The sequence below is a fragment of the Pundamilia nyererei genome, unplaced genomic scaffold (genome assembly GCF_000239375.1).
Source record: "Pundamilia nyererei isolate P.nyererei 1_Seehausen unplaced genomic scaffold, PunNye1.0 scaffold00042, whole genome shotgun sequence".
Taxonomy (NCBI): Eukaryota; Metazoa; Chordata; class Actinopteri; order Cichliformes; family Cichlidae; genus Pundamilia; species Pundamilia nyererei.
Window position 1 is genome coordinate 1,537,781 of NW_005187443.1, and position 24,306 is coordinate 1,562,086.

The 24,306-nt window shown below is 41.8% G+C and overlaps 3 protein-coding genes across 4 annotated transcripts in view; 1 reads left to right on the forward strand and 2 right to left on the reverse strand.

The window, feature by feature from the left end:
- Nucleotides 1–13,377, reverse strand: part of rhobtb3 (Rho related BTB domain containing 3) — a 27,942-nt gene extending 14,565 nt beyond the window's left edge. The window contains exons 1-7 of the mRNA XM_005731258.1: nucleotides 12,821–13,377; nucleotides 12,221–12,452; nucleotides 11,194–11,386; nucleotides 8,864–9,021; nucleotides 8,475–8,583; nucleotides 5,367–5,562; nucleotides 5,031–5,227 (exon numbers count right to left, since the gene is read on the reverse strand). Of these exons, the coding sequence (XP_005731315.1) occupies nucleotides 5,031–5,227; nucleotides 5,367–5,562; nucleotides 8,475–8,583; nucleotides 8,864–9,021; nucleotides 11,194–11,386; nucleotides 12,221–12,452; nucleotides 12,821–12,822 (1,087 nt within the window). The 5' untranslated portion in view covers nucleotides 12,823–13,377. The remainder of the gene's footprint in view (nucleotides 1–5,030; nucleotides 5,228–5,366; nucleotides 5,563–8,474; nucleotides 8,584–8,863; nucleotides 9,022–11,193; nucleotides 11,387–12,220; nucleotides 12,453–12,820) is intronic.
- A 2,278-nt stretch (nucleotides 13,378–15,655) lies between these two features.
- On the reverse strand, nucleotides 15,656–18,189 carry rfesd (Rieske (Fe-S) domain containing). Of its 2 annotated transcripts, none has more exons than XM_005731262.1 (4): nucleotides 18,018–18,189; nucleotides 17,012–17,182; nucleotides 16,775–16,809; nucleotides 15,656–16,234 (listed from the first exon to the last, which is right to left on the reverse strand). In XM_005731262.1, the coding sequence occupies exons 2-4, from the start codon at nucleotides 17,166–17,168 to the stop codon at nucleotides 15,956–15,958; spliced, it is 471 nt and encodes a 156-aa protein (XP_005731319.1). In that variant the 5' UTR covers nucleotides 17,169–17,182; nucleotides 18,018–18,189; the 3' UTR covers nucleotides 15,656–15,955. The 2 variants fall into 2 exon arrangements, with proteins under 2 accessions (XP_005731319.1, XP_005731318.1); XM_005731261.1 differs by having other exon boundaries at nucleotides 17,012–17,185.
- A 587-nt stretch (nucleotides 18,190–18,776) lies between these two features.
- nudt2 (nudix (nucleoside diphosphate linked moiety X)-type motif 2) lies at nucleotides 18,777–21,500 on the forward strand. Its single transcript, XM_005731263.1, has 3 exons — nucleotides 18,777–18,845; nucleotides 20,595–20,725; nucleotides 20,820–21,500. The coding sequence occupies exons 2-3, from the start codon at nucleotides 20,599–20,601 to the stop codon at nucleotides 21,140–21,142; spliced, it is 450 nt and encodes a 149-aa protein (XP_005731320.1). The 5' UTR covers nucleotides 18,777–18,845; nucleotides 20,595–20,598; the 3' UTR covers nucleotides 21,143–21,500.
- The last annotated feature ends 2,806 nt before the right edge of the window (nucleotides 21,501–24,306 follow it).

Genomic DNA, 24,306 nt, shown 5'->3' on the forward strand with positions numbered 1-24,306 from the left:
AATACTTTTGCAAGCCACTGTATCTTCGGTTTCCATGTGTGCATACTAAACAGGACTAAGCACAAAGTGCAGCTGTATCTGATGAGAATCTCATTTGTTTTTATGATAAACACACACTGGACATTTTGACTGGGTGATGCCTAACTTTCAATTAAAAGGAAAAGAAGCATTGACAGAAATGTTCAGTAGCTGTTGTGAAAATCTGTTGTGGGAGTAACAAGAAACACAAGAGATTGCCAAAGTCACACTGAGTCACCATGTGGAAAATTTGAATGTCTGCAAAAGAAATCATGACAATCCATTCAGCAGTTGCAGATATTTCACCCTGGACCTAAGAGGTCAACCAACCAACCAAACAAACACATAAATGCGCCAAAATATTCATAGCCACACCACTAATGCAGCTGAAAATGATCGCTCAACAGTAAACAAGGGCGAGAACAGATTGTCAGGGTTTAATGCACAGAGGTTTCTATAAAACAGGATGTAAAATATAACGACCCAGTAATTATCAGCACTGATGAACGTGATAAACCTAAACATAAAAATGCACAAAACTGCAGAAAAACAAATAAAATTCTTCATGCTGCTTCCTCAGCTGAGACATCTGGAGAAAACAGCTGGATTTCATTGCAGTGTACTACAATCTTAAATTGTAGATGCTTTATAAACGCAAAACATTCCTGTAGCTTGATTGGGGTGGCACACTCTGTCTCACTGGGACATAAACAGGCTGTCGAGGAAAGAAGGGAGCTGGTCTGGTCAGGATTTAGCTCATCATTAGTTCATAATGATGGTATTTGGCCTGATAGAGGGATTACCTCAACAAGCGGGGCCGGATAATGAAACTGTGTGGTGCAGACACCTCAAACGCAGGCCGAGAGATTAGCTCAAGCGCTGTCGTGCTTTTACGTGACGCAACTGGACACCAAGACTATGTATTCAAATAGACAAAAAGTGGACAGACAAACAAGTTGGAGAAGAAATCATGTGTAAACAATTAAAAAACAACAATCACAAAGACATTTCCAAGAAGTTTCATTCCAGGCTCTTAAGTTTAACTTCAACTAAATTCGAATAACACAGCAGCAAGGTCAGCAAATCAAACTTCTAAGATAATTTGAGATAAGATGCCCTAAAAAACAACTGGTCCTGAATGTCCTCGAACACACACACACACACACACACACACACACACACACACACACACACACACACGCAGAGATCTGTGTCACAGACATGTACTAAACGTGTTAAACATGCACATACACACCACACCAACCAAGTGACAAATTCAATAGTACAGCAGCACAATACACAAGGAGACAGAGTCTCACAGTGTTAACATCACACAAGCAAAGTCATGGCCTCTGTGACTGTCCATTCACACTCATGTGACAAAAACCCCAAGTTTGGAATAACACCATGGGTGTGTGTGTTTACTGATACATGATATATTGTTATGCAAATTAGCTCTGGAAAGCCAAATAAAATAAGCGACAACTGCCAGTCGTTGAATCACAGTCAAAAAAAAATATCTATCCCATCTCTGGAAAGGCAAAGTACAGCTTGTTGTGGATTTACTGCAAATGAACAAATATTGGCTCGCTGAGCTCTGAATGTTTCTGTGGGCAAAGAAGACGCTCATTCACATCTGATTAGCCAATTCAAGAAAATACACTAGCACACACTCGGTATATGAGGTCAGCTGCTTTAAACATACAGTGAGACCCACCATTTTGAAGGTTAACATTAGTCAATTTTTACACGAGACTTAACACCGTCTCCCTGCAGTCTTTTATGAAAACAGGGTATTCGTAGTCCACTCAGCACACGCACACATTCCTCCTGCTATTCTCTCCAAGCACACACAAACTAACGGTAGTGCTAAGCTTTTTACCATCACATTATCTACAGATGAGCAGGGTCTTACTTTCTTCTCCCCTCTCATTTTCCCCTTGGTCCCAGTTTTTCCACTCCACACTATCCCATCTTCCTCCTCTCTTACTCAAAAAATATCCACACAAACACACAAGGACTATGTACACATGAACACACACACACTGCCCTCCCCTTATTTCAACTGCTGGTTTTCTTATTCTTATTCAGACAGTCACTCAGAGAGAATCAGTCTAACTCTATAATCTTCTTCCCTCCTCTGCTTACCCTCCACCAGCCGCATACACTCTCAGCTTACGTGTTTGTGTGTCTACTTCTGCTGTTGATTTGTTTGTGTGTCAGAGCATCGACGCGACTCACATGCACGTTAACAGGCATCCAGGAATCAGATGTTTGCACAGCTTTTTTTGCCATAAGGATTTGTGCACACCGTGCAGCCTGTGTTGAAGTGCCAGCTAGCAGGCACTGCGAGCTGACATGCAGCAGGCACAGCACCACAGACTCTAAGCTGTGGGAGCGAGAAGATTTTTTTATTACATTGCTAAAGTTGAAGAAAATATTGCATGCCTGTTTTACTGGCTTCACACCCGACTCGAGAACACACTGGATGCAACTGCCTCAGTGTTTACAGTGCCTCGGATGTTTTGTGCTTGCATGCTTAGTCCGTGAGAACAACCTAATAGATGGCATTGGAAATTATACAAGACAGGTGCACTTTATCATTTCTTGATGTAAATATAAGCCCCCAGGAACAGGTGGAAGAGTCTGACTCTATCAGCTAATCACATTCACAATTACAATGGTGTACCAGTGTGCCAACCCCTCCTGCTGTCATTCCATAATGTTTAATAGAAATACGCTACGAGAGAGACAAAAGACACACACATGTCCTGAGGGAGCCAAGGGAAGTGCAAGCATAGCTCCAGAAAGGAGTTCAAGATCACACTACTACAAAATGATTGATCTGGTCCTAGATTAAAATACTACAGTTGCTTACTATTAAGTACTTTCAACTTGACTGACTTCTGTTCCTCGGCGTAATGGAACATTGGACAAGGCCCAGCAGCAGGAAAACTGCCTTCTGCTGCCACAGGACCATTAATCATCACATCTAAATTATTAGAAAAAGAGTAACTGCTTTTAGGGAATAGATTTCCCTTCCTGTGAATGTCAGTCCAGCTATGTTTGCTCCAGTTGTAATGTACCTAATGTGTCTAAATTAGCAAAACAGGAAACATCAAGGATGCAGCACTGGCTTTGGCAACATAAAAAAATATCACTACAGGACTGCATTGATTAAATATGTCATAAATGTATACAATGGATCAAATATTAATAAGCCTGTAGTATTCAGTAAAAATAATAATTTCAATGTGCACTTTCCAGAAATCATGTAGCACCATGGAAGTGAAATGACTGAGTTTTATCTGGATAAAGTACTTTGTTTGGACTCCAATGCTTGGAGACACTTTTTTGTCTTTTCTGATTTCCAATTTCTGTTTGGCACTTTCTGTGCATGTGATCCTGCTGCCAGGGTGTCAGTTTGGGCAACTCGATGCTGGCGAAATCACAGGCCGCTAATCGGCTGAGATGAGAGGCTCGTCTGTGGTTTATCTGTTGTTTCCATTTAAGCTGGTCCAGCTTTTAACACAGAAATTATTTAGCAACACAAACTACACCACAGTATTTAGATTGCAGTCTAGTATAACTGTTCTTAATTACCAAAAAACTCTCATTTTATTCAGCCACACTAGCAGCATGGCTGGAGGAATGACACTATAGATCAGCTACCTACTTTACACCACAATAAAACGTCATGATGGTTAAAATCCATCAGATTATGGTGAGCCTCTATCTTTCACAAGCACAGGAAAAGCCAACCAAGAGATGAAGACTAAGAATCCTGCCAAGCAATGGTGCAATCAAACCAGGCTCCAACGTTTGTTATTTTAAATTTACTGTCTGCAAACATCTCTCAAAATTATATCCATAGTTTATTGAACAGTCTCTGATGCATAAACTATACAAATCTGCCACAAATCCTCATCCAGCAAATCTGCGAGAACAAAACTCCCTTCAGCTGCCCGCCCCTGGCCAGTCAGCCAGAAAAATTTGCCCCCTTAGTAATGCTAACAACATTTTCATCTTTGGCCTGTGTTCATAATGCCGTGTGAAACTGTAATATTTTCTTAGTCTGTTGCTTAGCACTAAATAGTACATGTCTGTATTTGAGCATCTGTACAGTTTAAGGATGCAGCTTGCCAACCAAGCTGACTAGTGTTAGATTATAACTTAATTCTCCAACCTCTCATCCAAATACGGTCATTTCTGGCACCAAAAAAAACAGCATGGCAGCTGCCAATACTCCAGCATAAATGCACACTCCAGAAACGAATGAGTGACATCATGATAGCTATGTCAGTCCTAATAATAATTGCTTTACTAGACTTGTTATCAGTGTTACTGCTTATAAATAGCTTTTCTAACTAATATAGGTGCCTGTACATTTACAGCAACACTAGTTTAATGCCCAATCACACATCCATCCATCTTCTTCACTAATTCAGGGTTGTGTGGGGTAATGAAGCCTTTCTAAGATGATCAGACTATAAATTAAGTAAGGAAAACAAAACAAAACAAAAAAACAAAACCCTCTTCCTGTCAACCATTTACCTTCATGCATTTTGCTTTTGTCTATATATTACTAACACGAGCAATGAGCAATGTATCCAAAGCGTACCCAGAACAGTTTCCTAGCAAAGAAGGGATTTTTCAGATTACAGAACCTTTAATCTGCAGTCTGCAGCTACGTCTGTGAGTTTTCTGTCAGCTGGTACAACACATACAGTACAGGATATCACACCACTTCTCTTTCTTTTGGAAAAAGAGAGGTTTGTGATTTAGCGTTTCATTTTCTTTGACCTTAGAAAACATCCATCAGCTAATTTGTCAAATTGTTCGATTTCATTCAGTCACACTAGGAATCAGGTGGATTTCCACATTCAGTACCTCGAGAGCTTACAAGTGGCTGTTAAATTGGATAAATGGACATGATGTCATTTTCTATAAAGATACATAACAGCAGATTTAGGATAACAGCAACAAATCTTTCTTTGGATGGAGGTTTTTACCTCTATAAATGAACATGAGAGTCTCCCACAAGCACATGCACAGCAGGGGGTCCTTCACCACCAGACGAGTGAGGCGTCCCGTCAGGTGTCCATCTGATCTCGGCATGTCATCAATAATACTCCCATCCCAGGTGGAAAGCAGCGAGTGGGGACCTCCGTCACGCTCTCTGCAAACACACCGCGACTGTGGACGTTCCCTGTCCAACCAGAGATAGAAGAAAATGTTTCAATTACAGAGAAGTTTGCCGAAATAGTTGGGCTCTCGCTGGCTACAGACTCAGGTGGTGAAATAGGATATTAAACCTCATGCTGTGAAGAGGTTAATATCTCTCCTACCTGGTCTTGGGCCCAAGGAGCAGCTGTCTGAAGTACGGGCTGACAGCACACAGCACAGCGGCATGCGCCCAACCCAGCTCTTTCCCAGAATCCCCGGCATAGAAAGCCACATCGGCGAACTGCACGCCACGCTCCAACAACCACTGCATGTCCTGGGAGAAGCTGGACTCCTCCACTCTAATAGGGGGAAGACGAGCTGAACAGAAGAGAGCAACAAAAGAAACGAGTGAGGATGGACAGAGATGATGAGCAATTACTGCTGAAATTCAGTTTGCCTCCATATCAAAGAATAACACAGAATATTGAATGGGCTTGTTATGTTCAAAGCCTCTCAGGAGTGTTTTAGTATTGATATTTGGTGTACTCAATTTTCCTTCAGTCTGCCTTGTTTACTTGTACTTGTGTTTTCTTGGGAGGCTGTTGGCAATGAGTTTTGACAACTCAGAGAAAAATTGGGGTGTACAATGCAGGTCGAGGGAGTGATCTTGTCAGCAACAGCACAGTGAGATTTTAAAGCCAAGAAAAAGAGACAGGTCATTTTTGTCCTTTCTCGTTGCTCATGTTTAAAGAACGGCTTCCAGGTACGTTTGTCTTTGCATTAATAACAGTCCTTAAAAGATGAAAGTAGCTCAAGGCTGCTGCAGTGAAATTCTGGTCTAGTCTGGTCTGGTCTGGTCAGAGACTGAAAAAGGACCTGAAGTTGACCTTTATTTGTCAACTTTACTTTTAAATTGTTTTGGTGATAAAACACTAAAATGAACAGCACACCCCAAAACTTTGGGATTAAAAAGATTTGGAACTAATCTAATAAATGAAGAAGACACAAAAAGGAAAAACCAACAAAAAAAAGACAACGATTTGCAGTGAACTGCATGACAAACGTGAATACACAGAAAATTGCAACGAAGAAAAACACAACAAAGCGTCTCTTGGAAAAATGGGAGGCAAAGCTGTGCACGCTCAGTGATTCATGCATTCATGAAGTCAAATTAGTAAAAAGTAAAAAAGCACTGAGCAGGGGAACAAAGAAGGCAGGGCGAGGGAGCTTCAGCTTCACTAATCATTGGCCTATTATATTCCTATTGATGCTTAATACTTACTGCACCTCTGTGGAGCTCATCTCCTTTTTTATGAGTGCTCTGTTTTAGCCATGACAACTGTGCCGCTTCTTAATCCCCGTATGTCATATTTAATGTAAGCTACACCGTAAAGGGAGCTAAGCAGTGTCGAACGACACCAATAAATCCTGCAGGCACTTGCTGCCATTTTTTTGGCAGCACTTAAAAATGTCAGTCAGATTTAAACAGGCGAAGCGGAAACCTGCTCGGATCGATATTTAACACATGTTTAACAGCGTAGTTTGTGTTAAATATGTTCAGGTGACTTTGCATGCAGGAATGGCCATAGCAGAGAGGAGAAGAAAAGTGAACCAAGGAGTGCAGCTCTGTATTCTAACCCCCTCCCTGAATACAACACCAGACTACTTCGTCTACTCGAGGTCTTGGAGTTGTTACTTTTAATTTCCTGGTTTCAAATTCAGCGCACAGAAAGCTTTCAGTTTGTGGCAACATCCAGCAGCCAGTTGCAGCTTTAATCAGACTCTCTTGTATCCAATTAGGACAAAGAGCGTCCAAAAAAGCAGAGCATTAAGAGAAAGGAAGAGCAGCAGACATGCAGCCACCGAGCACTCCAGCTCAGCCCGTTTCTTTTTCAGCGTTTCTACAGTAATCAAACTCGCTGTGTCTAAGCTGTTTGCTGTGTGTCAGCCTTTCTGTGAGGTTTAGCCTCTTTTGATCATTTATCTCCTCATAATTTGTGGTCTTTTGCAGAATGTGACTGGATAAGACGCAGTTTGATTAAGTTTGCAATAAATCTGCAAGGGCCTCAAAAAAAAAAAAAGCGAGAGAGAGAGAGAGAGAGAGAGAACTTTTAACATGAGTGGCTTTTTGCAGCTTAATTGCAATTTCATCTAAAATTCTGAATTTCAGATGAGCAGACTAAGACTAAATAACATCTTAAGTAATTAGTCAGCAATTAACTGGCAACTTTTTGATTTATAATGGACCATTTGAGTCATTTTGTAGTGTGAGCGACTTAAAGAGAGAACTGGGAGAAACTGTCTGGTCTTTCTTTGTTTTTTTAAACATCCATGATCGCTCTTCTCTAGATCAGCGGTCCCCAACCCCCGGGCCTCGGAGTTGTTTGGTTCTGGGTCGCGAGAGTTGAGGCTCAGGTGTGAAATGCATGGTTTTCAGGGGGTTTATCGGTTTTCAGCGTTATTTTGTTATCGTTTTTATCGTTAACTCGGTTTTCCTGGGTCTTTTCACGTGTGTTATGAATAAATCTTCTTTTTTTCGGTACCGGTACTAGTTTTATTTTGTTGTATTTATCCGCGACACCTTAAAGGCCGGTCTGTGAAAATAATGTCAGGCATAAACCGGTCCGTGGCGCAAAAAAGGTTGAGGACCGCTGCTCTAGATTTTAGAAGCTCATCACCATTGCCTTGACAAAAATCATTATAATCAACACATTTATTTGGTTATAAAGATAATTTTTTGTTGTTGGGGGAAACATATTGTGAATAATTAACTTCAACAATAGGCATGAAAAATTAAAAACACATAACATACATGACCAAGCACTGAACTGACAACATGAGAGGGCTTCACTAAAAGATGAGGTTAAGGAGTAATCCCACAGTCTCATAAGAACAATCATTGAGCTGCCTCCACCAAACGCAGGGAACACAGCTGTTACTGCTTCTGTTTGCTCAGGCTAAAATTGATTCAAATGTCAGTGAATAAAAGTAGTCTACCTAGCTCTTTGTCTTTCCAGTTTGGAACAGAGCGTATTGATCCAGATAAAACCTTTGTGCTCAGCTCTTTTTATGGCTATGTAAGCTCAAAAGGTAACAATCCATCCAGTTCACTGAATGTTTCTAAACACCATAAACACGGCAATTGACAAAAATATATATAATTAAGAAATATATTTTTAAAAAACACACACAGGCTACAAATCTGCTTAAATGAATTAAAAATGGCAGGCATGCATGACACTTGAAACAAAGCCAGGATAACTCATTGCTTGGCATAGTATTCCTCTGACCTGGCTGTTCTAAGTGAGGGGGTCGAAGTTCATTCACTTTATTTCCTCGCCTCTTCTCTGGCCTCTCTTTGGCTTTGTGTTTCAGACACTGAATCATGAAGTACTCCAGCTAAACAACACAAACAACATACATGTTATTTCAAAATCTGTACAAAGATAGTGAAGTTACATCATCATCTTGTTGCTTTAGAAATAACTTCCCGGGACGTCCAACCTGTCACTGTCTCCCCTACTAAACACTGTATCTACAATCTGGAAACGCAGAGTTACTCTACTTTGAAGGAAAAGAACATCGTGAGATGTGTTTTTCTCTTTCTCTTCTTTGGGGACGCTGAGCCAAAAACACACCACAGCATCAACTCTGACTCCAGTGTTGCATCATCACTTACCACGCTGCCAAAGTAGCGACCCACGAAGACATGGTTGAGGGAGGGCAACTCCAGATAGGTGGCCCCCAAGTCCCGGGACAACTGCAAACCTTCACTGTGAGGTACGCAGCTGCTCCAGTCAGAGGCACACAGTGGACACGTACAGGGGGGGCCTTCATCTGAAAACAGTAGAATTCAAGTGTAGGATGAGGTAATGCACACTTTACTAATAACTAGTTTATGTGTGTATATCTGAAGGAATACATGTGCTATTGATGTTACATTATCCTTTTTGAGAAGCATGAACCTACTAAGGCAGTACTAGATCCATGTGTGACTCAGTGAGTTCTACTGAACCACTCAAGCACAGAGGAAGTGGAAAAGAATAACATGCCTGTGACAAAGGAGTAGCAGCGCACTGAAGGGCACTCAGCAAAATTGAACAGATTCTAAGAAATAATTTGATTTAAAATAGTCACAAACACACCCTCCCTTCAGGTGACTGAAATTCCCATGGCAAACACTTAGCCTGTTCAGATGAGCAATGTTCCTCAATAATTACAATAAAAAGTTGTAGAAAAATAAACAATAATAAACAAAAAACAATGCCCTTACTTCCGTCTTACAGAATGCAAAAGTGTTGTGTTGTTAGTCAGTGCTGCTGGAGCAAAAAATACATTTTGCAAACTAAACTAGAATGGAAAGCATGTTTCACAAATCAGAACATATGAACCAGATGCTACAACCACATGTGGCTTTTATGGTGTGGCCTCGCCCTTTTTCCTGATTCCTCAATTCTTTCTCTGGGTGACTATGTAGAGAGCTAGCGAGGGTTTTTAAAAGGGAAAGCATGCATGCGTACGTTTGGATTTTAAAAATATTTCTGCTGCACACCCCAAGCTGCAATTTCTTCAGCAAGTTAATGGGGGGGGGTGGGGGGGGGGGGGGGGGGGGGGGGGGTCAGTAATTGTACAGCAAGATCATATAGATGTGTAAAATCTGCAGTGGCACGTGGACTAGGACTGGCTGTACTGTGGCATGTGTGCACAGGGAGACCACAGGAACAGAATCAGACAGAAAATTAGAGGGATTATCTTGAAGGAGAAAAAAAAAGACTAGAGCAAGGGCTGCACAAAGGAGGAGAGAGAAAGGCAGAATCTGCAGGACATACAGCCAAGTCCCGAGGCACTGGATAAATCATATTGCTAATAACCCACAGGCGTGACACAGAGACGATGGCAGGCTGAGAGCGTGTGAGTGAGTGCAAGGGTGGCAGCAGGAAAAGGAGTGTGTGTAAGTGCGCGCGTGAGCATCGGAGCGGCTGTGACTTGGCATATCAGTGGTATGTTTGTGCGAGCAATGGTGTGCGTGCGTGCCCTTGGATAAATCTGTCTGCGCTCCTCCGTTCTTCGCTGGATTAATGGCTGCATTAATGCACGTGCGGCAGCGCTCCCCCTGCCACAGATGTGCCTTAGGTGGTCTAAAGACAGGAAGCGCTCAGACCTCAGCCGTCATTCTCTGCAGTCACAATGGGGGGGGGGGGGCTTGCATGAAACTACTCACAGCAGCTGCTAAAAAGAAAAGAAAAAGAAAAAAACACAAACACAAACAAAAGCTCTGGTCTACAGTGATCCACTCCCCTCTCGTTTTTCTCTCTCTTCAGACTTGACTTTCACTGTGATCACGCTGCTGCAGTGCTCTGACAGGATTTCAAAGTATGTTGAGCACACGTGCTAAAAATATAACCTGGTACATTTGATGGGCTTGTTTACAGGATTTAATTTTAACAGGGTGTGGGTCACTCACTGAGATGCCAACACATGTGTGTTATGTTAATGCTTATTTTGTTAAGCAGCCTCCAGTAAGGCTGTAAATGTGTGCTCTATCCTGCTGAAGGCACATACTTCTGTTCTGGTGCACTTTTTTTTTTTTGCACCACGACAATGAACTCTTGTCTACAAGCAAGGCTTCTTTTTTTTGGAACAGAAAAGCCCCAAAGTTGTACTGTACACTGTACTTCTTTGGAGTGTTTCCTGTGGGGAAGCATGTGAGCTGACAGCCTGAAGGCAGCCAAGAGGAGATTTAATCATGAGCATCCTCCTCATTGCTGTGTGGACATGCTAGAGGATACAAGACTCACTGAGTGATCTCAGCAAGAAGAGCATAATGCTGTCCCGAAACCAAAACCAACAGCTTAGGTAACAGTCAGCTGACCTGAAATTGCCAGGATATCCAGTACAGTGACAGCTCATATGCAGCAACGATAAACAGTTGGAGGGTTGGCAAGCCATGTTGGCTAAACTAAACTAGGTCCTGCTCCAACAAAAACACAGAACAAAAGGCATCCTCACCATTCAGCCGCGCTCCCACAGCAACGAGGATGACGGGCACGCCCCAGTGCCTCAGGAGTGGGCGGAGTCTCGGAGCATAGCCATTCCTGACCTGCTGGAAGGCCAGCTTGTCAGTGACTGAATATTTAATAACTAAAATGTCCGCCTGCTCAAGAACTTTCCGAACACTGGCCCAGTCGCTGTCCAGCAAGTCCTAGAAAGGCAAGGAAAGGATGACATTTGTAAATAGATGGAGGGCTGAGACCCAAGCAAAGACATACACAGAGATGTATCTACACCCCTGTCTTCACCACACCTCATATAAACCTAACGCTTCCTCTCATGTAAGTACAAATTCATCAGTGTAACTGGGTTTTTTAACTTTACCCCCTAGAGATCTTTATGAGGCTAGCTACTCTAAACCAACTTAATTCAACCCATTAGGAAGGAAAAACACTTCAGAAAGCTTTGAGCATTTTAAATTAAAAATAAAAGGCAGAGACGGAGAATTAGACAAACAGACTTCCACCAGCAACACCCCTGACGGGGTTAGACAGGCCTATAATAGGATGCATACAAAACCCTAACAGTGCATATGCTATTAAGAACAAAAGTTCTTTCATCAGGTTTTTTCTGCAATGCATGTTAAAATAGCGTCCTAAGAATAGAGACGTTTTTATAAAGCCTGCAATCAGTGCTGCAAGGCAAGGGCTGCTGGAAGTTGAAATGTTGTAGAAGGCTGTATCTTCTGAGAAACAGAAGCAGACTGAAAAGTAAACAGCATATACATTAAGTAACTCACATTTTCTCACAGTACTCTGGAAATGCCTTTGATTTGGCATAAAATTTGCAGATTGTTATTTTAAACAAATAAACAAACTATGAAGAGGATGTAAATGTAGAGGGAAAGAGCCATAATAGCACTTGAAGATCAGACTTACAGTGCACAAATACATGCACAAGCCAAAGTCATAATGTAACAGCTGACTCATGCAGGTGTCTCTGCTTCTCTCAGTCTGCTCACTCAAACACACCACCTGTCTCTTACCCAGCTGGGACAATCCCGAACCACTACCGTGACATCTCCAAAGACACGTGAGGTGTACTCCATGAAAGCCGGGTTGTGCATACTGCTCTCTAGGTCGCACGGTCCCACCATGGCTCCCTGACCCAAGTAGCTCCACAGCAACCCCCCCTGCAGCTGCCCCTGCCCCAACATCTCATCTCCTGGACCGACTCCTCCGGGGCACTCGCTGCCCAGCGCCACGATGTGGATGGACCTGCAAGCCAGACAACTCGTGGTTGAAAGTGGACTGAAGGCATCACACAGGTAGATGATGGTGATGATCAAAGAGCACCGAGGGAGCGGAGGCTCCTCTCTTTGCACTGGACCTTATTATTCATGTCTCTCACGGAGACAGTGCATCACGGCTATGTCACTGAAAATCACTGAAGAGAAGCTCGCCCAGGCCTTTATTATCACACCTGAGTGGGTATTATGTTAGAATAATTCAGACGGACAAATTATTCCCGCTATCTTTGTGTGTTTTCCAAGCAGTGATATACTGAAAAAAAATCAATAAGGCATGCAACCAGGAGCCCCATCTCTTCATAAGCCTTAATGAGTTGCAGCTCCAGAGGAACTTACATTGTGGTCACCGCGGTTTCGTTCCGCTGCTTTATGCTATGGAGCCCGTTTCCCTCTCACGGTGCCTTTCCACGCCAGTCTGCAGTCAAGGCTCGCTTTTTCCGCAATGAGCCGCGGCTCGGCTCCGTCGTTAATCCCTCTCATCGGTGGCTGGCCCCCCGGGAGCCCGGCTGTAGGGGGAGTTTCGCAGTCACGGGCATTTCCCCGTCTCGTTATTCATTCATAAAAGCGGAGTTCGACACCGTCCCGAACCGACCGCAAAGGCGCACCGGACAGCCCAGCCGGCGGAGGAGGAGCAGCAGAGTGTGTAAACAGCAGCGCCCATGGACAGACAGCCAGTGCGCTAACAGGCGAACAAGTTGTCAGTCGGTAGGAAACAATTAACTACGGAGAGGGAGGGTAGCTTCGCGCCTCGGTGTCCAGACTGTATAGATGACGTCGGTGGATGAAACAAAGTGTCGCTAGCAAAATAACAACTGGGAAGGAAGAGAGGGAGAGAGAGAGAGAGAGAGAGAGAGAGGAGGGCTGACTGAACCGTGAGCGGCCGCGTCTGACTCAGCAGCACGCACGCGCGGACATACACGCGCCAACACACGCGCACAAACGAACACCCTCACCCGTTTTTGTTTACTCGGACTTACACCTTGTTGCCTCACCGCAGCTTTGCCCCTCTGCACGGCTCGTGTGTGCGCCTGCCACCATTCCGCTGCCCCACACTGTCACCGCACTCCTCCACAGGCGTTCACACAAAAGTTAATTACCTCGAGCTGGAAGCACGGGGCTCAGTGTTAATGACAGGGATAACAATAATGACCACCAAAGTGAGCACGCGACCGGCTATTTGCTGACACTGCGACGACATTTAAAATGCTTAAACCAGCTTTTTTTTCGGGAGGTGTTTTGTTGTTGTGGGAGAGGTAGGTAAAAGGTAATAATAAGATCTGGCTGGCCCTCTTGGAAAAGCTCCAGGGCATCCACTGAGAATTGAGGGGAAGAATAGCCTGACCCTTAAAGGCTTAATCAGAGCCTCATGGGTCATTCGCAGCCATTATGAATAATGCATAACATAAAACCAGGGCTTGAGTTTGAATGCCCTTCTACACTGAAAATCTGTGTTGCTTACATGCTCTCCTTCTGGCAGATGCACTGGCCCTGCTAAGCACTTTCCCCACAGTCTGCTCTTTATCTTGACGAACAGCCCACCGCTTGACCTATTGCAAATGACCACCTGCAGACAATGGCCACTGCCTTCTGTCAAGACTCCCAACTTGATTATGTAATTAAACTGCCCCCTTATTCCATGTAAACCATGGGTCTTTCTTGACTGTATCTGAAGAGTCACACAGTACTGAGTTTGCTATAAGCCAGCTAGAGAACAGCATCATTCATGCACAGAGGGGCTCTATACCCCACAGCATTTGTGCTCTCAACCAATGTCACTATTGTACAATTCTGGTACAGAAACAGAGAAATAATCTGAATGTGACAGGCTGCCTTGACCCGTCATATCAAATGGTTAAGAAATGCTACAGCCTCATTCTTTTGCACTGCATGTGAAGTATAGGAAAGCCATGCATTAAGTCACATTAATTCTACTGACATGTGATGAAATAGATAATAATAACACTAACTGTATGTATTTTCCTGCTTTGTGAAATTGTTAATCCATCCGTCCATCCATCTTCTTTTGCTTATCCAGCTAATGCCTGCAGTTGAGCTACAGCAGGGGTGTCAAACTCAAATACACAGTGGGCCAAAATTCAAAACTGGAACAAGGTCGCAGGCTAACATTAATATTTATTGAAAAAAAAAATCTTCCTCCAGATTTAAGAATGAATCTCTTCTTATGGACTCAAACAAGTTTTGCTGAAAAACTGAATATGGAACAAGCAAAGCTTAATACAAAACAATATATATATTAGCTGTATAATACCAGTAAGCCAGCTCTAATAGTAATTTGGTATGGCTTCGAGGGCCAAATGTAATTAGGCTGCGGGCCAAATTTGGCCCGCGGGCCAGAGTTTGACACCTATGAGCTACAGTCTACCATAGCTGTCATAGGGGAGAGGTGGAGTGTATCCTGGACAGGTCTCCAAATCTAGTTGGATACAATACTGCAGGGGTGTCAAACTCAAATACACAGTGGGCCAAAATTCAAAACTGGAACAAAGTCGCGGGCTAACATTAATATTTATTGAAAAAAAATCTTCCTCTAGATATAAGAATGAATCTTTTCTTATGGACTCAAACAAGGTTTGCTGAAAAACTGAATATGGAACAAGCAAAGCTTAATACAAAACAATATATATATTAGCTGTATAATACCAGTAAGCCAGCTCTAATAGTAATTTGGTATGGCTTCGCGGGCCAAATGTAATTAGGCTGCAGGCCAAATTTGGCCCGCGGGCCAGAGTTTGTCACCTATGCAATACTGGATACAAATAAAAGTATCCCCAACAAAAACCATACATTTTATACAAAATATGCAGGGCCCCCTCAGAGGCCGCAGAGCCAGACAAATGCGTGCTGTATCTGCAACCCTCCAAGACTTTTTGGATTATCTAATTTCTCAGCAAACAGGTTTTCGTTTTTTGCAGTTACTGGGGAAAAAATATGTGACAATAATCCCAAATACGTAAATCTATGCAGCCTCTGAGATCATATACTTGCGTTCTAAAGCCATTTGAAGCAATACAGAGACTTGGATACTGCAAAACCACTCCACTCTAGGATCTCATCAGTGCTACTGATTCCTTCCCTGTATGCATACTACACAAAGAGTATTGGATGTCACTGTCCTATATGAGATGGATGACACAGAAATCCAAATTCATCCTTAGAAATGTTTATTTAGAGATGGAGATGATGCTATTGACAAACAGACATCAGTGTTAAATGGCAATGCTTTACCAGTGTTTGAAATAAACCATCACCCAAACAAACATGTAAATACAGTCAAAAATGACCAAAAACAAGAGCCACTTTAGAGCTATCTATCCAACTGAGTGCTAATAAATTGACCACAGAGTGCATGTCATCACTAACAACCTTGCCATACAGTCATCATGCAATTATTTAGAGGAGATCAAAGCAGACAAAAAGAAAACACTTGGGTGCAATCTTCATCCATTACTGTCAAGATGTTTCCTTCTCAGCTTTGGCTCTTTCTATCTTGCCTTTTTCTCCTTGGTAGTAATCTGATTCGATCCAATTTGGGTTATCGGAGAGCTTGACGTAGATCTCCCCGTTGTTCTCTGTGACTGTGTGCGTTCTCTGCTTCACACCCTTGGAGTACCATCTGGGCACAGGTGGCTTTTCCTTGGGGTTGTTGCCTTTGTATAAGCACTCCCCTTTGGCTAGAGTGAGCTTGTACTTATGCTTCGGACAAATTATGCACAGCTTGCCATTAATTTCCTGCATGTGGACAAAAGGCAGATAAATGACCTTGTGTGTATGTCATTTTAGGTTTCTTTGCACTATAAAATAATAATACAATATCCTCACAGCCTTAGCCCAGCATTTGCCTTTAGTCATTATTGTGCAGATACAAGAATATGTTAAATCAGGAATGAGATAATAACTTAAGACAAGGCAAAGAAAGTTTATTTATATATCACCCTTAAATGCTATAGTCATTCAAGGTGGTTTAAAGGGGGAGGGAAAAAAGAAATAATAACTATAATAATACAGATACCAGATTACTTAAAAGCAGTAGTGATTAATAACATTTCTTAAAAACAGCCAAAGTTAGAGAAGATCAGTTGAGATGGTTGAGATGAGGCACTATTTGTTCAAGGCTTTTGTAGTGAATGGCAGTAAATTCAGATATGAAAACTGTGTTAAGTATTCATGTGTTTAGTTAAATTACTGCTTGAGTGATTGTAGAAGATATTTGCTCTGATATTTTGGAATGTTGTCTTGATCTAACCCTCGTAATTTAAACCTGAAACTCACCTCAATGTCGCCGTTGTTCAGCATTCCTCCAGCATCTGCCGAAATGACGGGGTATCAGTGTATCATAAAATAAACAAACACACTAACAGTTTGCTAAAAAGGACACACTTTCCAGATGACATGTGCTAAAATGTTCAATAATTTATTAAATAATGAAGCCCAGTGTTAAAGGTCCCAGTGTATTTCCTCTCTCTGCAGTGACCACTATGAGTTTTTCACTAGAAAAATTGCACTTACGGTAACAGTAAGAATCCATAGCATAGAAGACTCCCTGGTGGTAGATAATCAGTATATCCCGATCTTCTATTGATCTGAAAGACTGCTTTGCTTCAATAAGTTCATCCTTCTTGCCCACGAAATGGAGGCCTCTTGCTGACTGCTCGTTCTCCTCCATGTGGCTGCCAAATGCTGCTTTGAGGTCAAGAAGGTCATATCATCAGTTCTCAAGGTTGTGTGTATTTGTCCCTCCATCATTCTCATATGTGGCCCAAAGTGACTATGGTGTATTTTAGGGTAAAAACTTAACTGAATCCACACACGTAAAAAAGGTGTGGGCTTTGGATTTGTCCCTGGGATTATTGTGTTGGCACCTCACCTCACAGTTGTCAGCTTAAATTAAGTCCAGAACAACTCAAGAACACTCATGTAAGAACATTTCTTGGCACTGATCAGCTCTGCTCCAAACACACCAAGGCCCTGAGCTTTAAGCCCTATTATCTGTCTCATGATTATTTGGTATCCATCGTAGTATAGAAAATAAAGCTGCTGTGCTAAACACAAGAGAACAGTGATTTCGCTAAATGACCTACATGAATTGGCACAAACTGAATGGGAAATACAAAAACAAAAAAACTGACAGAGATTCAGCTGTCATCATTCAACACAAGAATGGGTTATCCAAAGATCAGAGTGCTACATCATCTCCACGTCTGATCTCCTTGTAGGCAGCATATACCAAAAATATCTGAATGTGAGGATGATTCATGTTCATGTATAGTGGAGTGGAATAATGAGCCCTACACACAGGATGAGTAAGCACAGTAGTAGTAGCAGCGAAAGTCACATGCCCTGAAGCCTGTGGCCAAAGCACAGCCAGCTGAAATGAGCAAGCAGGAAATATAATGAAATATCAGGAAGAAGAAAAGTCTTCAAGTGATCCTTTAAGGACTTTCAGTACCTCTGCGCCCCTCTCTCTGGTGGTTTTGCTTAAAAAATAACTCATTTTACTTTTGCATCGCCTTACCTTGAAAGTCAGCCGCTGTATCGCCTCTGTCAAGCTGAACAAGTGTACAGCTGACAGCCCAGGGTTGTGTGGGAAAAGTGGGGGCTCGTGTCTTTTATCTTCAGACACAAGCTGTCTGTTGGTTGGTCCTACACTGGATACGTTTCTTATCAGTTTCTCTCAGGCACATCAGCTACAAAGATTGTAAAGAAATGCGTACGTGTTGGTTTAAGCCTTCACTGGGAGAGATTTCTATCATTTTCTTTAAAAAAAAAAACTAGTTATTTAAATCACATATAAGTACATTTAATTTTTTTTATTTTAGTCCAATGCATTTAACTGCTTTGGGATTCACCCCAAAATTAACATAATTCAAGATGAATTATCATAAGTAAAACGAGCAGTACCGGTGGTGGAAAGTAGCTTTATGAAATTAGGAGATAATTTTTTTTTTTAATCAAAACTGGCTTTTATACTAGTGTTTTGATTCTACAGCTGACGTTATTGGTCAGAGTTTTTTTTTCATGTGAAAGAAACATATAATGATATATTTTACATATATGCATTATGCACAATACATTATTATAGACTTAATAACCGGTTTGCATAGTGACATTATATTATAGAGACAACAGAATATATGCTAACAGGAATAATTTAGTGATGTAATGCTATATTAACATACGTTATATAAGCCAATAATAGAATACTTTTTATATTTATTGATTGGTTTAGACTTGATTTGATAATTTTTGTTCTACAAACCGGAACTATCTGTGTCATTCTTTGCAGAGTGCCCGGAGTATTTTCTCGGCGCTCCGCTCTCTCTTCCTTGTCAAATCATTCACTGTAAGTAGTTTGCGCTGATTTCTTGAAAATAATTGACTTATAATGGCCTCGTGCAGTGTGTGAGCATGAGGTGAAGATCAGCAGTGCGTCCGGTGGAGCAGAAACATCCACCATAAAAGCGGCGGTTGAAGCTCATATTAGGCTTCACATCCGATTTGAAAGCTAGCTAACCGTGTGCTGTAAATACTAACACATTTCTTTCCGTCAGTAAATATTTAATCGTCGCGACTGTGTTTTACAAAATAAATCCATAGAATCTGGTATAGAATTAGTCTTTAACTGTCGCTTGATTTTAAAATAAATATATAAAAGAATTAGTCTTCCCGCAAAGCTACATTTCAGAACCTGCACTGAGCTGGTTTAGAGTGTTTATAACTATTTTCACAGGACTTAGTACCACATGTACAATAATAAATGTACCTATCACTAATCTTTGCAGTAACTAACTAACAAAAAGCGATATACACAATTTGCTAGTACTGGATTGAACCCCCTTTGGTTTTCAGGACTGCCTTAATTCTTCTATGGGTTATGGTACATATTGACATGACAGCATGTCAATATAATGTTAATCTCCTGTTCCAGCATATCCCAAAGGAGCTTTTTTGGCCATTCAAATACAGGGAATAGCCTGGCTTAAAACTTGTCGTGCTCAAGAAACCAGTTTGAGATCATTTGAAGTTTGTGATATGGCACAATATCCTCCTGGAAGCAGCCATCAAGAGATGGGTACACAGTGGTCTTAAAAGGAATGACATGCAGGCTGTGAAGTTAAAATTGGTACCAAGAGGCCAAAGTGTGGCAAGATAATAATTCCCACACCATTACACCATCACCACCAGCCTAATGTATGGTTGGATCCATGCTTTCATCTTATTTACATAAAATTCTGACCCTACCATTCAAATGTTGCAGTAGAAATCGACACTCATCAGACCTGGCAACATTTTTACGACCATCTTCTATTGTTCAAGTTTGGTGAGACCGTGTAAATTGTTGTTTCAGTTTCTTGTTCCTGCTTCAAGGTTTGACATGCTGTGGATTAAGAAATGCTCCTCTGCATACATTGGTTGTAATGAACAGTTATTTGAGTCCCTCCTGTCAGCTCAAAGCAGTCTGGCCATTCCTCTGAACTCTGGCATCAGCATAGTATAGTCAAGCAATGAACTGCCACTCACAGCGTATTTTCTGTGTTTCAGACCATTCTCTGTGAACCGTAGAGATGGCCTTGTGGCAAAATCTCAGTAGATCAGCAGTTTCTGAAATACTTAAACCATCCCAACTGGAACCAACAGCCATGAAAAGCCACTTAAATCACCTATTCTGACACGTACTTTGAACTTCACTAAGTCGTCTTGACCTTAAAGTTGTGGCCACATGGTTGGCTGATTAAATATTTGGATTAATACAGTTGAGCAAGTGTACTTAACAAAGTGGCCTGTGAGTATATGTACATTTGTCTATGTTAATATTTGTGGGCATGTGCACCTTATCTGTAAAATACACATTTATGTAACAAATGCAAAACATGATGCATAAACAACAAAAAATGACTAGCACTGGACTTTTATTAAGGCACTGTTGAAATGTTATATGTTAGTTGAGTGCAGGATGCATGAGTTTGTGATTTGACACTTTAAATTTGTTCTATATCTGCGGTTATAAAAATGTTGTCATCATCCAATAAAGTCCTTAGTTTTCTGGAAAGCAAACACACAATAACAGAGGAATTGTGTTTGTGTATAACAGGAAGATGGTACTCCGAGCCTGTGGCTTTATCATATTTCGTCGTCTAGTCGGCCGCATCCCTCCTCCAGGCAACATCGAGTATCTCCTTCTGCAGACATCTTATGGGGAACACCACTGGACGCCACCGAAAGGTGTGTTTAAGAAACACTAGATTGATTTTGTTCTTCATTACAGAAAATTACACGTTAATGAGTCTTTTTTCCCCCCTAATAAATTCACCATAAGGTCATGTGGACCCAGGTGAGGATGACCTCACCACAGCACTGAGAGAGACCAAGGAGGAGGCGGGGCTTAGGGCAGAGCACCTGAAAGTGATAAAAGGCTTTGTTCAGGAGTTGCACTATGAGGTGCGTGGCAAACCCAAAGAGGTGCTGTACTGGTTGGCTGAGCTGAAGGACCCAGGGACTGCTGTGACTTTGTCTGATGAGCACCAGGATTACCGCTGGGCCCAGCTAGAGGAAGCCTGCACTCTGGCCCGGTACAAAGACCTGCAGGACACACTGAGAGCAGCACACAGACACCTAGAGGCATGTCAGGACAAACAATGATGTGCCACACAGGAGAAGATCATAAATGGGAAGTAACTTCCTGCTGGTATGTGGGATCGTACCATTTTCTGGAAGAGCATCTGTTTTGAAAGCACTGCTCCTAATTCCTTTAACTGAATGAGTCTGACTTTCCCTGCCTTGTCTTTCTTTAAATACTTTCCAGAACCTTATGTAAGAGAAAGACTCCCTTAAGTCACAAAAAATCAGAGAGAAAATAAAATCAACAGGATTAAATGCACAAATGATGCGTTTATGATTGTAAATAAGCTGTATTGCAGGTTTGTGCATTACAGCTGTTTTTTTTGGTCATTTTTTTTCGGTCTGTCTCCAGTTTGAATTAAATTTAGACCAACACGAAGGTTTTCTCCTACCTTTGATACTTACTCAGCTTTACATCATTTCTGAATGGATTGTTTTGTTTTTTCTCTTTTTTAAACATGCATTACAAAGATGCAAGGGGATACTGGGCTAATAATAGAACAGTCAAGTGAAACACTAATGATAAAAATAAACTGTAAACAGCAGATGCTGCCACATGGTGGGGACAAACTTTTTTTTTTCCTAAAGCTGCACATTTGATATCAAAAGCTGCAACAGATAACTAACATCATCATTGTCACGAGGAAAAGTTCTACATTAAATATAACAGTTAAAAAAAACAACATCTTTGGATCTAAATACATTTATTTGCTCAGAAGCAAATGGTGAGAATAAACATCATCCTTTTCTTGGGTACTGCTGCTCTTTTATATAAGTACAGTTAGACAGTCTGCTCTGGATTTCACGATAGAGGATTATGCCTTTGCTTGAAAAGATAAAATGAGAATTTTTGAGGAAAAGAAATGTGTGCCTTCAACTCAAGAAGCAGAATGGGAGCGCTTATGGTTTTAATTACCTGTCATCTGTCATTATGAAGACACAAACGGGCAACGGCAGTGATCATGTAAGTGGAGGTCACTGAAACACCGATACATCTACCTTAATATACTAGAAAATATAATATTTACAAAAAGGTAAGTCAGTAATAATTTTTTTATGTCTGTCAAGAGATTACAAGCTCTTCCAACAAATATTAAAAGCCGACTAATGGATTTGAAATTACCCTCACGAGTAAACATTAACAGTGAAGTATGCTACTTTCTTAGCTTCTTTTTATGCTATGGTGCTTCCTAATATCATCTCGCCATATAATCCAGAACCCCCCTCTGCAGCCACGCCTTGGATCTCTTCAGTGGCAAAACCACCAACTCACCCGAGGCATGTAGTCTTTCCAGCGTGTCCTGGATCTTCCCCGAGGTATCTTCCTGGTGTTCTATGACAAAAACACCTCACTACAAGGTGCCCTGGAGACATCCTCGTCAGAACACCGAATCACCTCAGTGAGCTGTTTTTGATAAAGAAAAGTAGCAGCTCTACTTCCAAATGACTCCTCACTCGATCTCTACGGCGGAGCCCAAACACACTTCAGATGAAACTCACATCTACTGCTTGTTTCTGTGATCTTATTCTTTTGGTCACTAGCAGGAGCTCATGGCTGTAGATAGATAGACTGGTAAATTGACAGCTTCACTTTCCAGTATAAGACCCTCATCACTACCAACACCGCAAAACCGTATTTATCTTCCACTCCACTCCTCACTCGTGAAGGAGAGCCAAGATAATTCAATTCCTTCAACAGCTCCAGGTGCAGACGCTCTTGGGAAGAGTGTTACTACTGGCAATATGAGCCATGCTTTTGTGATGGTTGTACAGGGACTGAATATGACAATGAGCCAGGTGCACCATTCTCCCTAAGCACCCGGACACTCCAAAGGACGCAGTTATATGCCCTCTCCAAGTACACTCTAACAGAGGGACCCACCGCCTCAGTACACTGGCACGACCTTTCCAGGTGAGCTGAAAAGTGTGATTCCCATGTAAATGTACCACACACAGTTACAAGAATAGTTACAGGAATCCCCGTATCACCGCCCCAGTCTGCTAATCCAGAGTCACTGCTCCAGACTTCCATAAAGACTTTGCAGAAGAGATTTAACCAACAAAGCCGCAAAACATCATGAACCTTGAGGAAGTCAGGGTGAATTCCAGCCACCCAGTGGCACAGTCATCCAGCAGTTGTTTTAGTATCTTTGTCACCTTAGCCATAGTGATGGCCCTCACCAGCTTTGTCTCTAGACTTACTTCTTTACACATATAAATTGGGGAAACCCAGGGACTGAACGGGTGATATAAGAAAGATATCAAGAGTTTAAAATCCTTGAAGATTTTTTAATCCATATCCTTGGATACAAAGTCTGGAATGAGCAGGCTCGACTGCAGGCATACTTGTGATTCGTAGAGTTTCTAAAACTAGAATAGGAGGCCAAGTCTTCAACTCTCAGGCTCCTCTCCTGTGGAACCAGCTCCCAGTTTGGATTCAGGAGACACAGAGTAGAGACACCCTCTGTACTTTTAAGATGAGGCTTAAAACTTCCCTTTTCAATAACGTTTGTAGAGGACTGGGTCAAATGATCCGAACTATCCCTTAGTAATGCTGCTTTAGCCTCAGACTAATGGGAGAGTTCCCATCATGAGAAGGGGACCTCTCCCCTACTCCCTCTTTTTAGTTAACTTTTATCCACTTTCTCAGTTTGTTTAGTCCTTGTTTTTGACTTTGGTCTCTCACTATTCCCCCCCATTTCACCTCATACACAAACAGTCAAAGCAGATGTCTGCCCCTCCCTGCGCCTGGTTCTGCTGGAGATCTCATCCTGTGAAAGGGGAGTTTTTCTTCCCCACTTTTGCCAAGTGCTGCTCATAGAGAATTGTGTTTGTGTTTTCTCTCTCTAAAAGTGGAGGATCTTTACGTTACTATGAAAATCCCTTGAGATATCTATTATTGTAAACGAAGAAGGGAAAGAGAAATCCTACAGTAACACATCTCGCTAAAAACTATACCCTTGTGACTGTGGGTACACCACAAACCTTATTGTAAATGTATGTTGGAACTACGTGTAACTAATGAGAATGAAATCCATTTTTACCAATCTGATTATTATACATTGATGTCAAGCACAAAGGCAAAAATCCTGTAGAGCTCAACACTCAAAAATTGACTAGTATCATTTACTTAGTTTGAGAGTAATCAAGGGTCAGTGGCTCAAATAAGGTGAAAATCATTTCAA

Bases quoted from the DNA above. Each gene is read 5' to 3' on its own strand.
- rfesd (XM_005731262.1), bottom strand. From the start codon at position 17,168: ATGGAGGAGAACGAGCAGTCAGCAAGAGGCCTCCATTTCGTGGGCAAG. The intron at 16,810-17,011 runs GTAAGTGCAATT...TCATTTCGGCAG, and splicing joins TATGGATTCTTACTGTTACC to ATGCTGGAGGAATGCTGAAC. The intron at 16,235-16,774 runs GTGAGTTTCAGG...GTCCACATGCAG, and splicing joins TGAACAACGGCGACATTGAG to GAAATTAATGGCAAGCTGTG.
- nudt2 (XM_005731263.1), top strand. From the start codon at position 20,599: ATGGTACTCCGAGCCTGTGGCTTTATCATATTTCGTCGTCTAGTCGGC. The intron at 20,726-20,819 runs GTGTGTTTAAGA...ATTCACCATAAG, and splicing joins CCACTGGACGCCACCGAAAG to GTCATGTGGACCCAGGTGAG.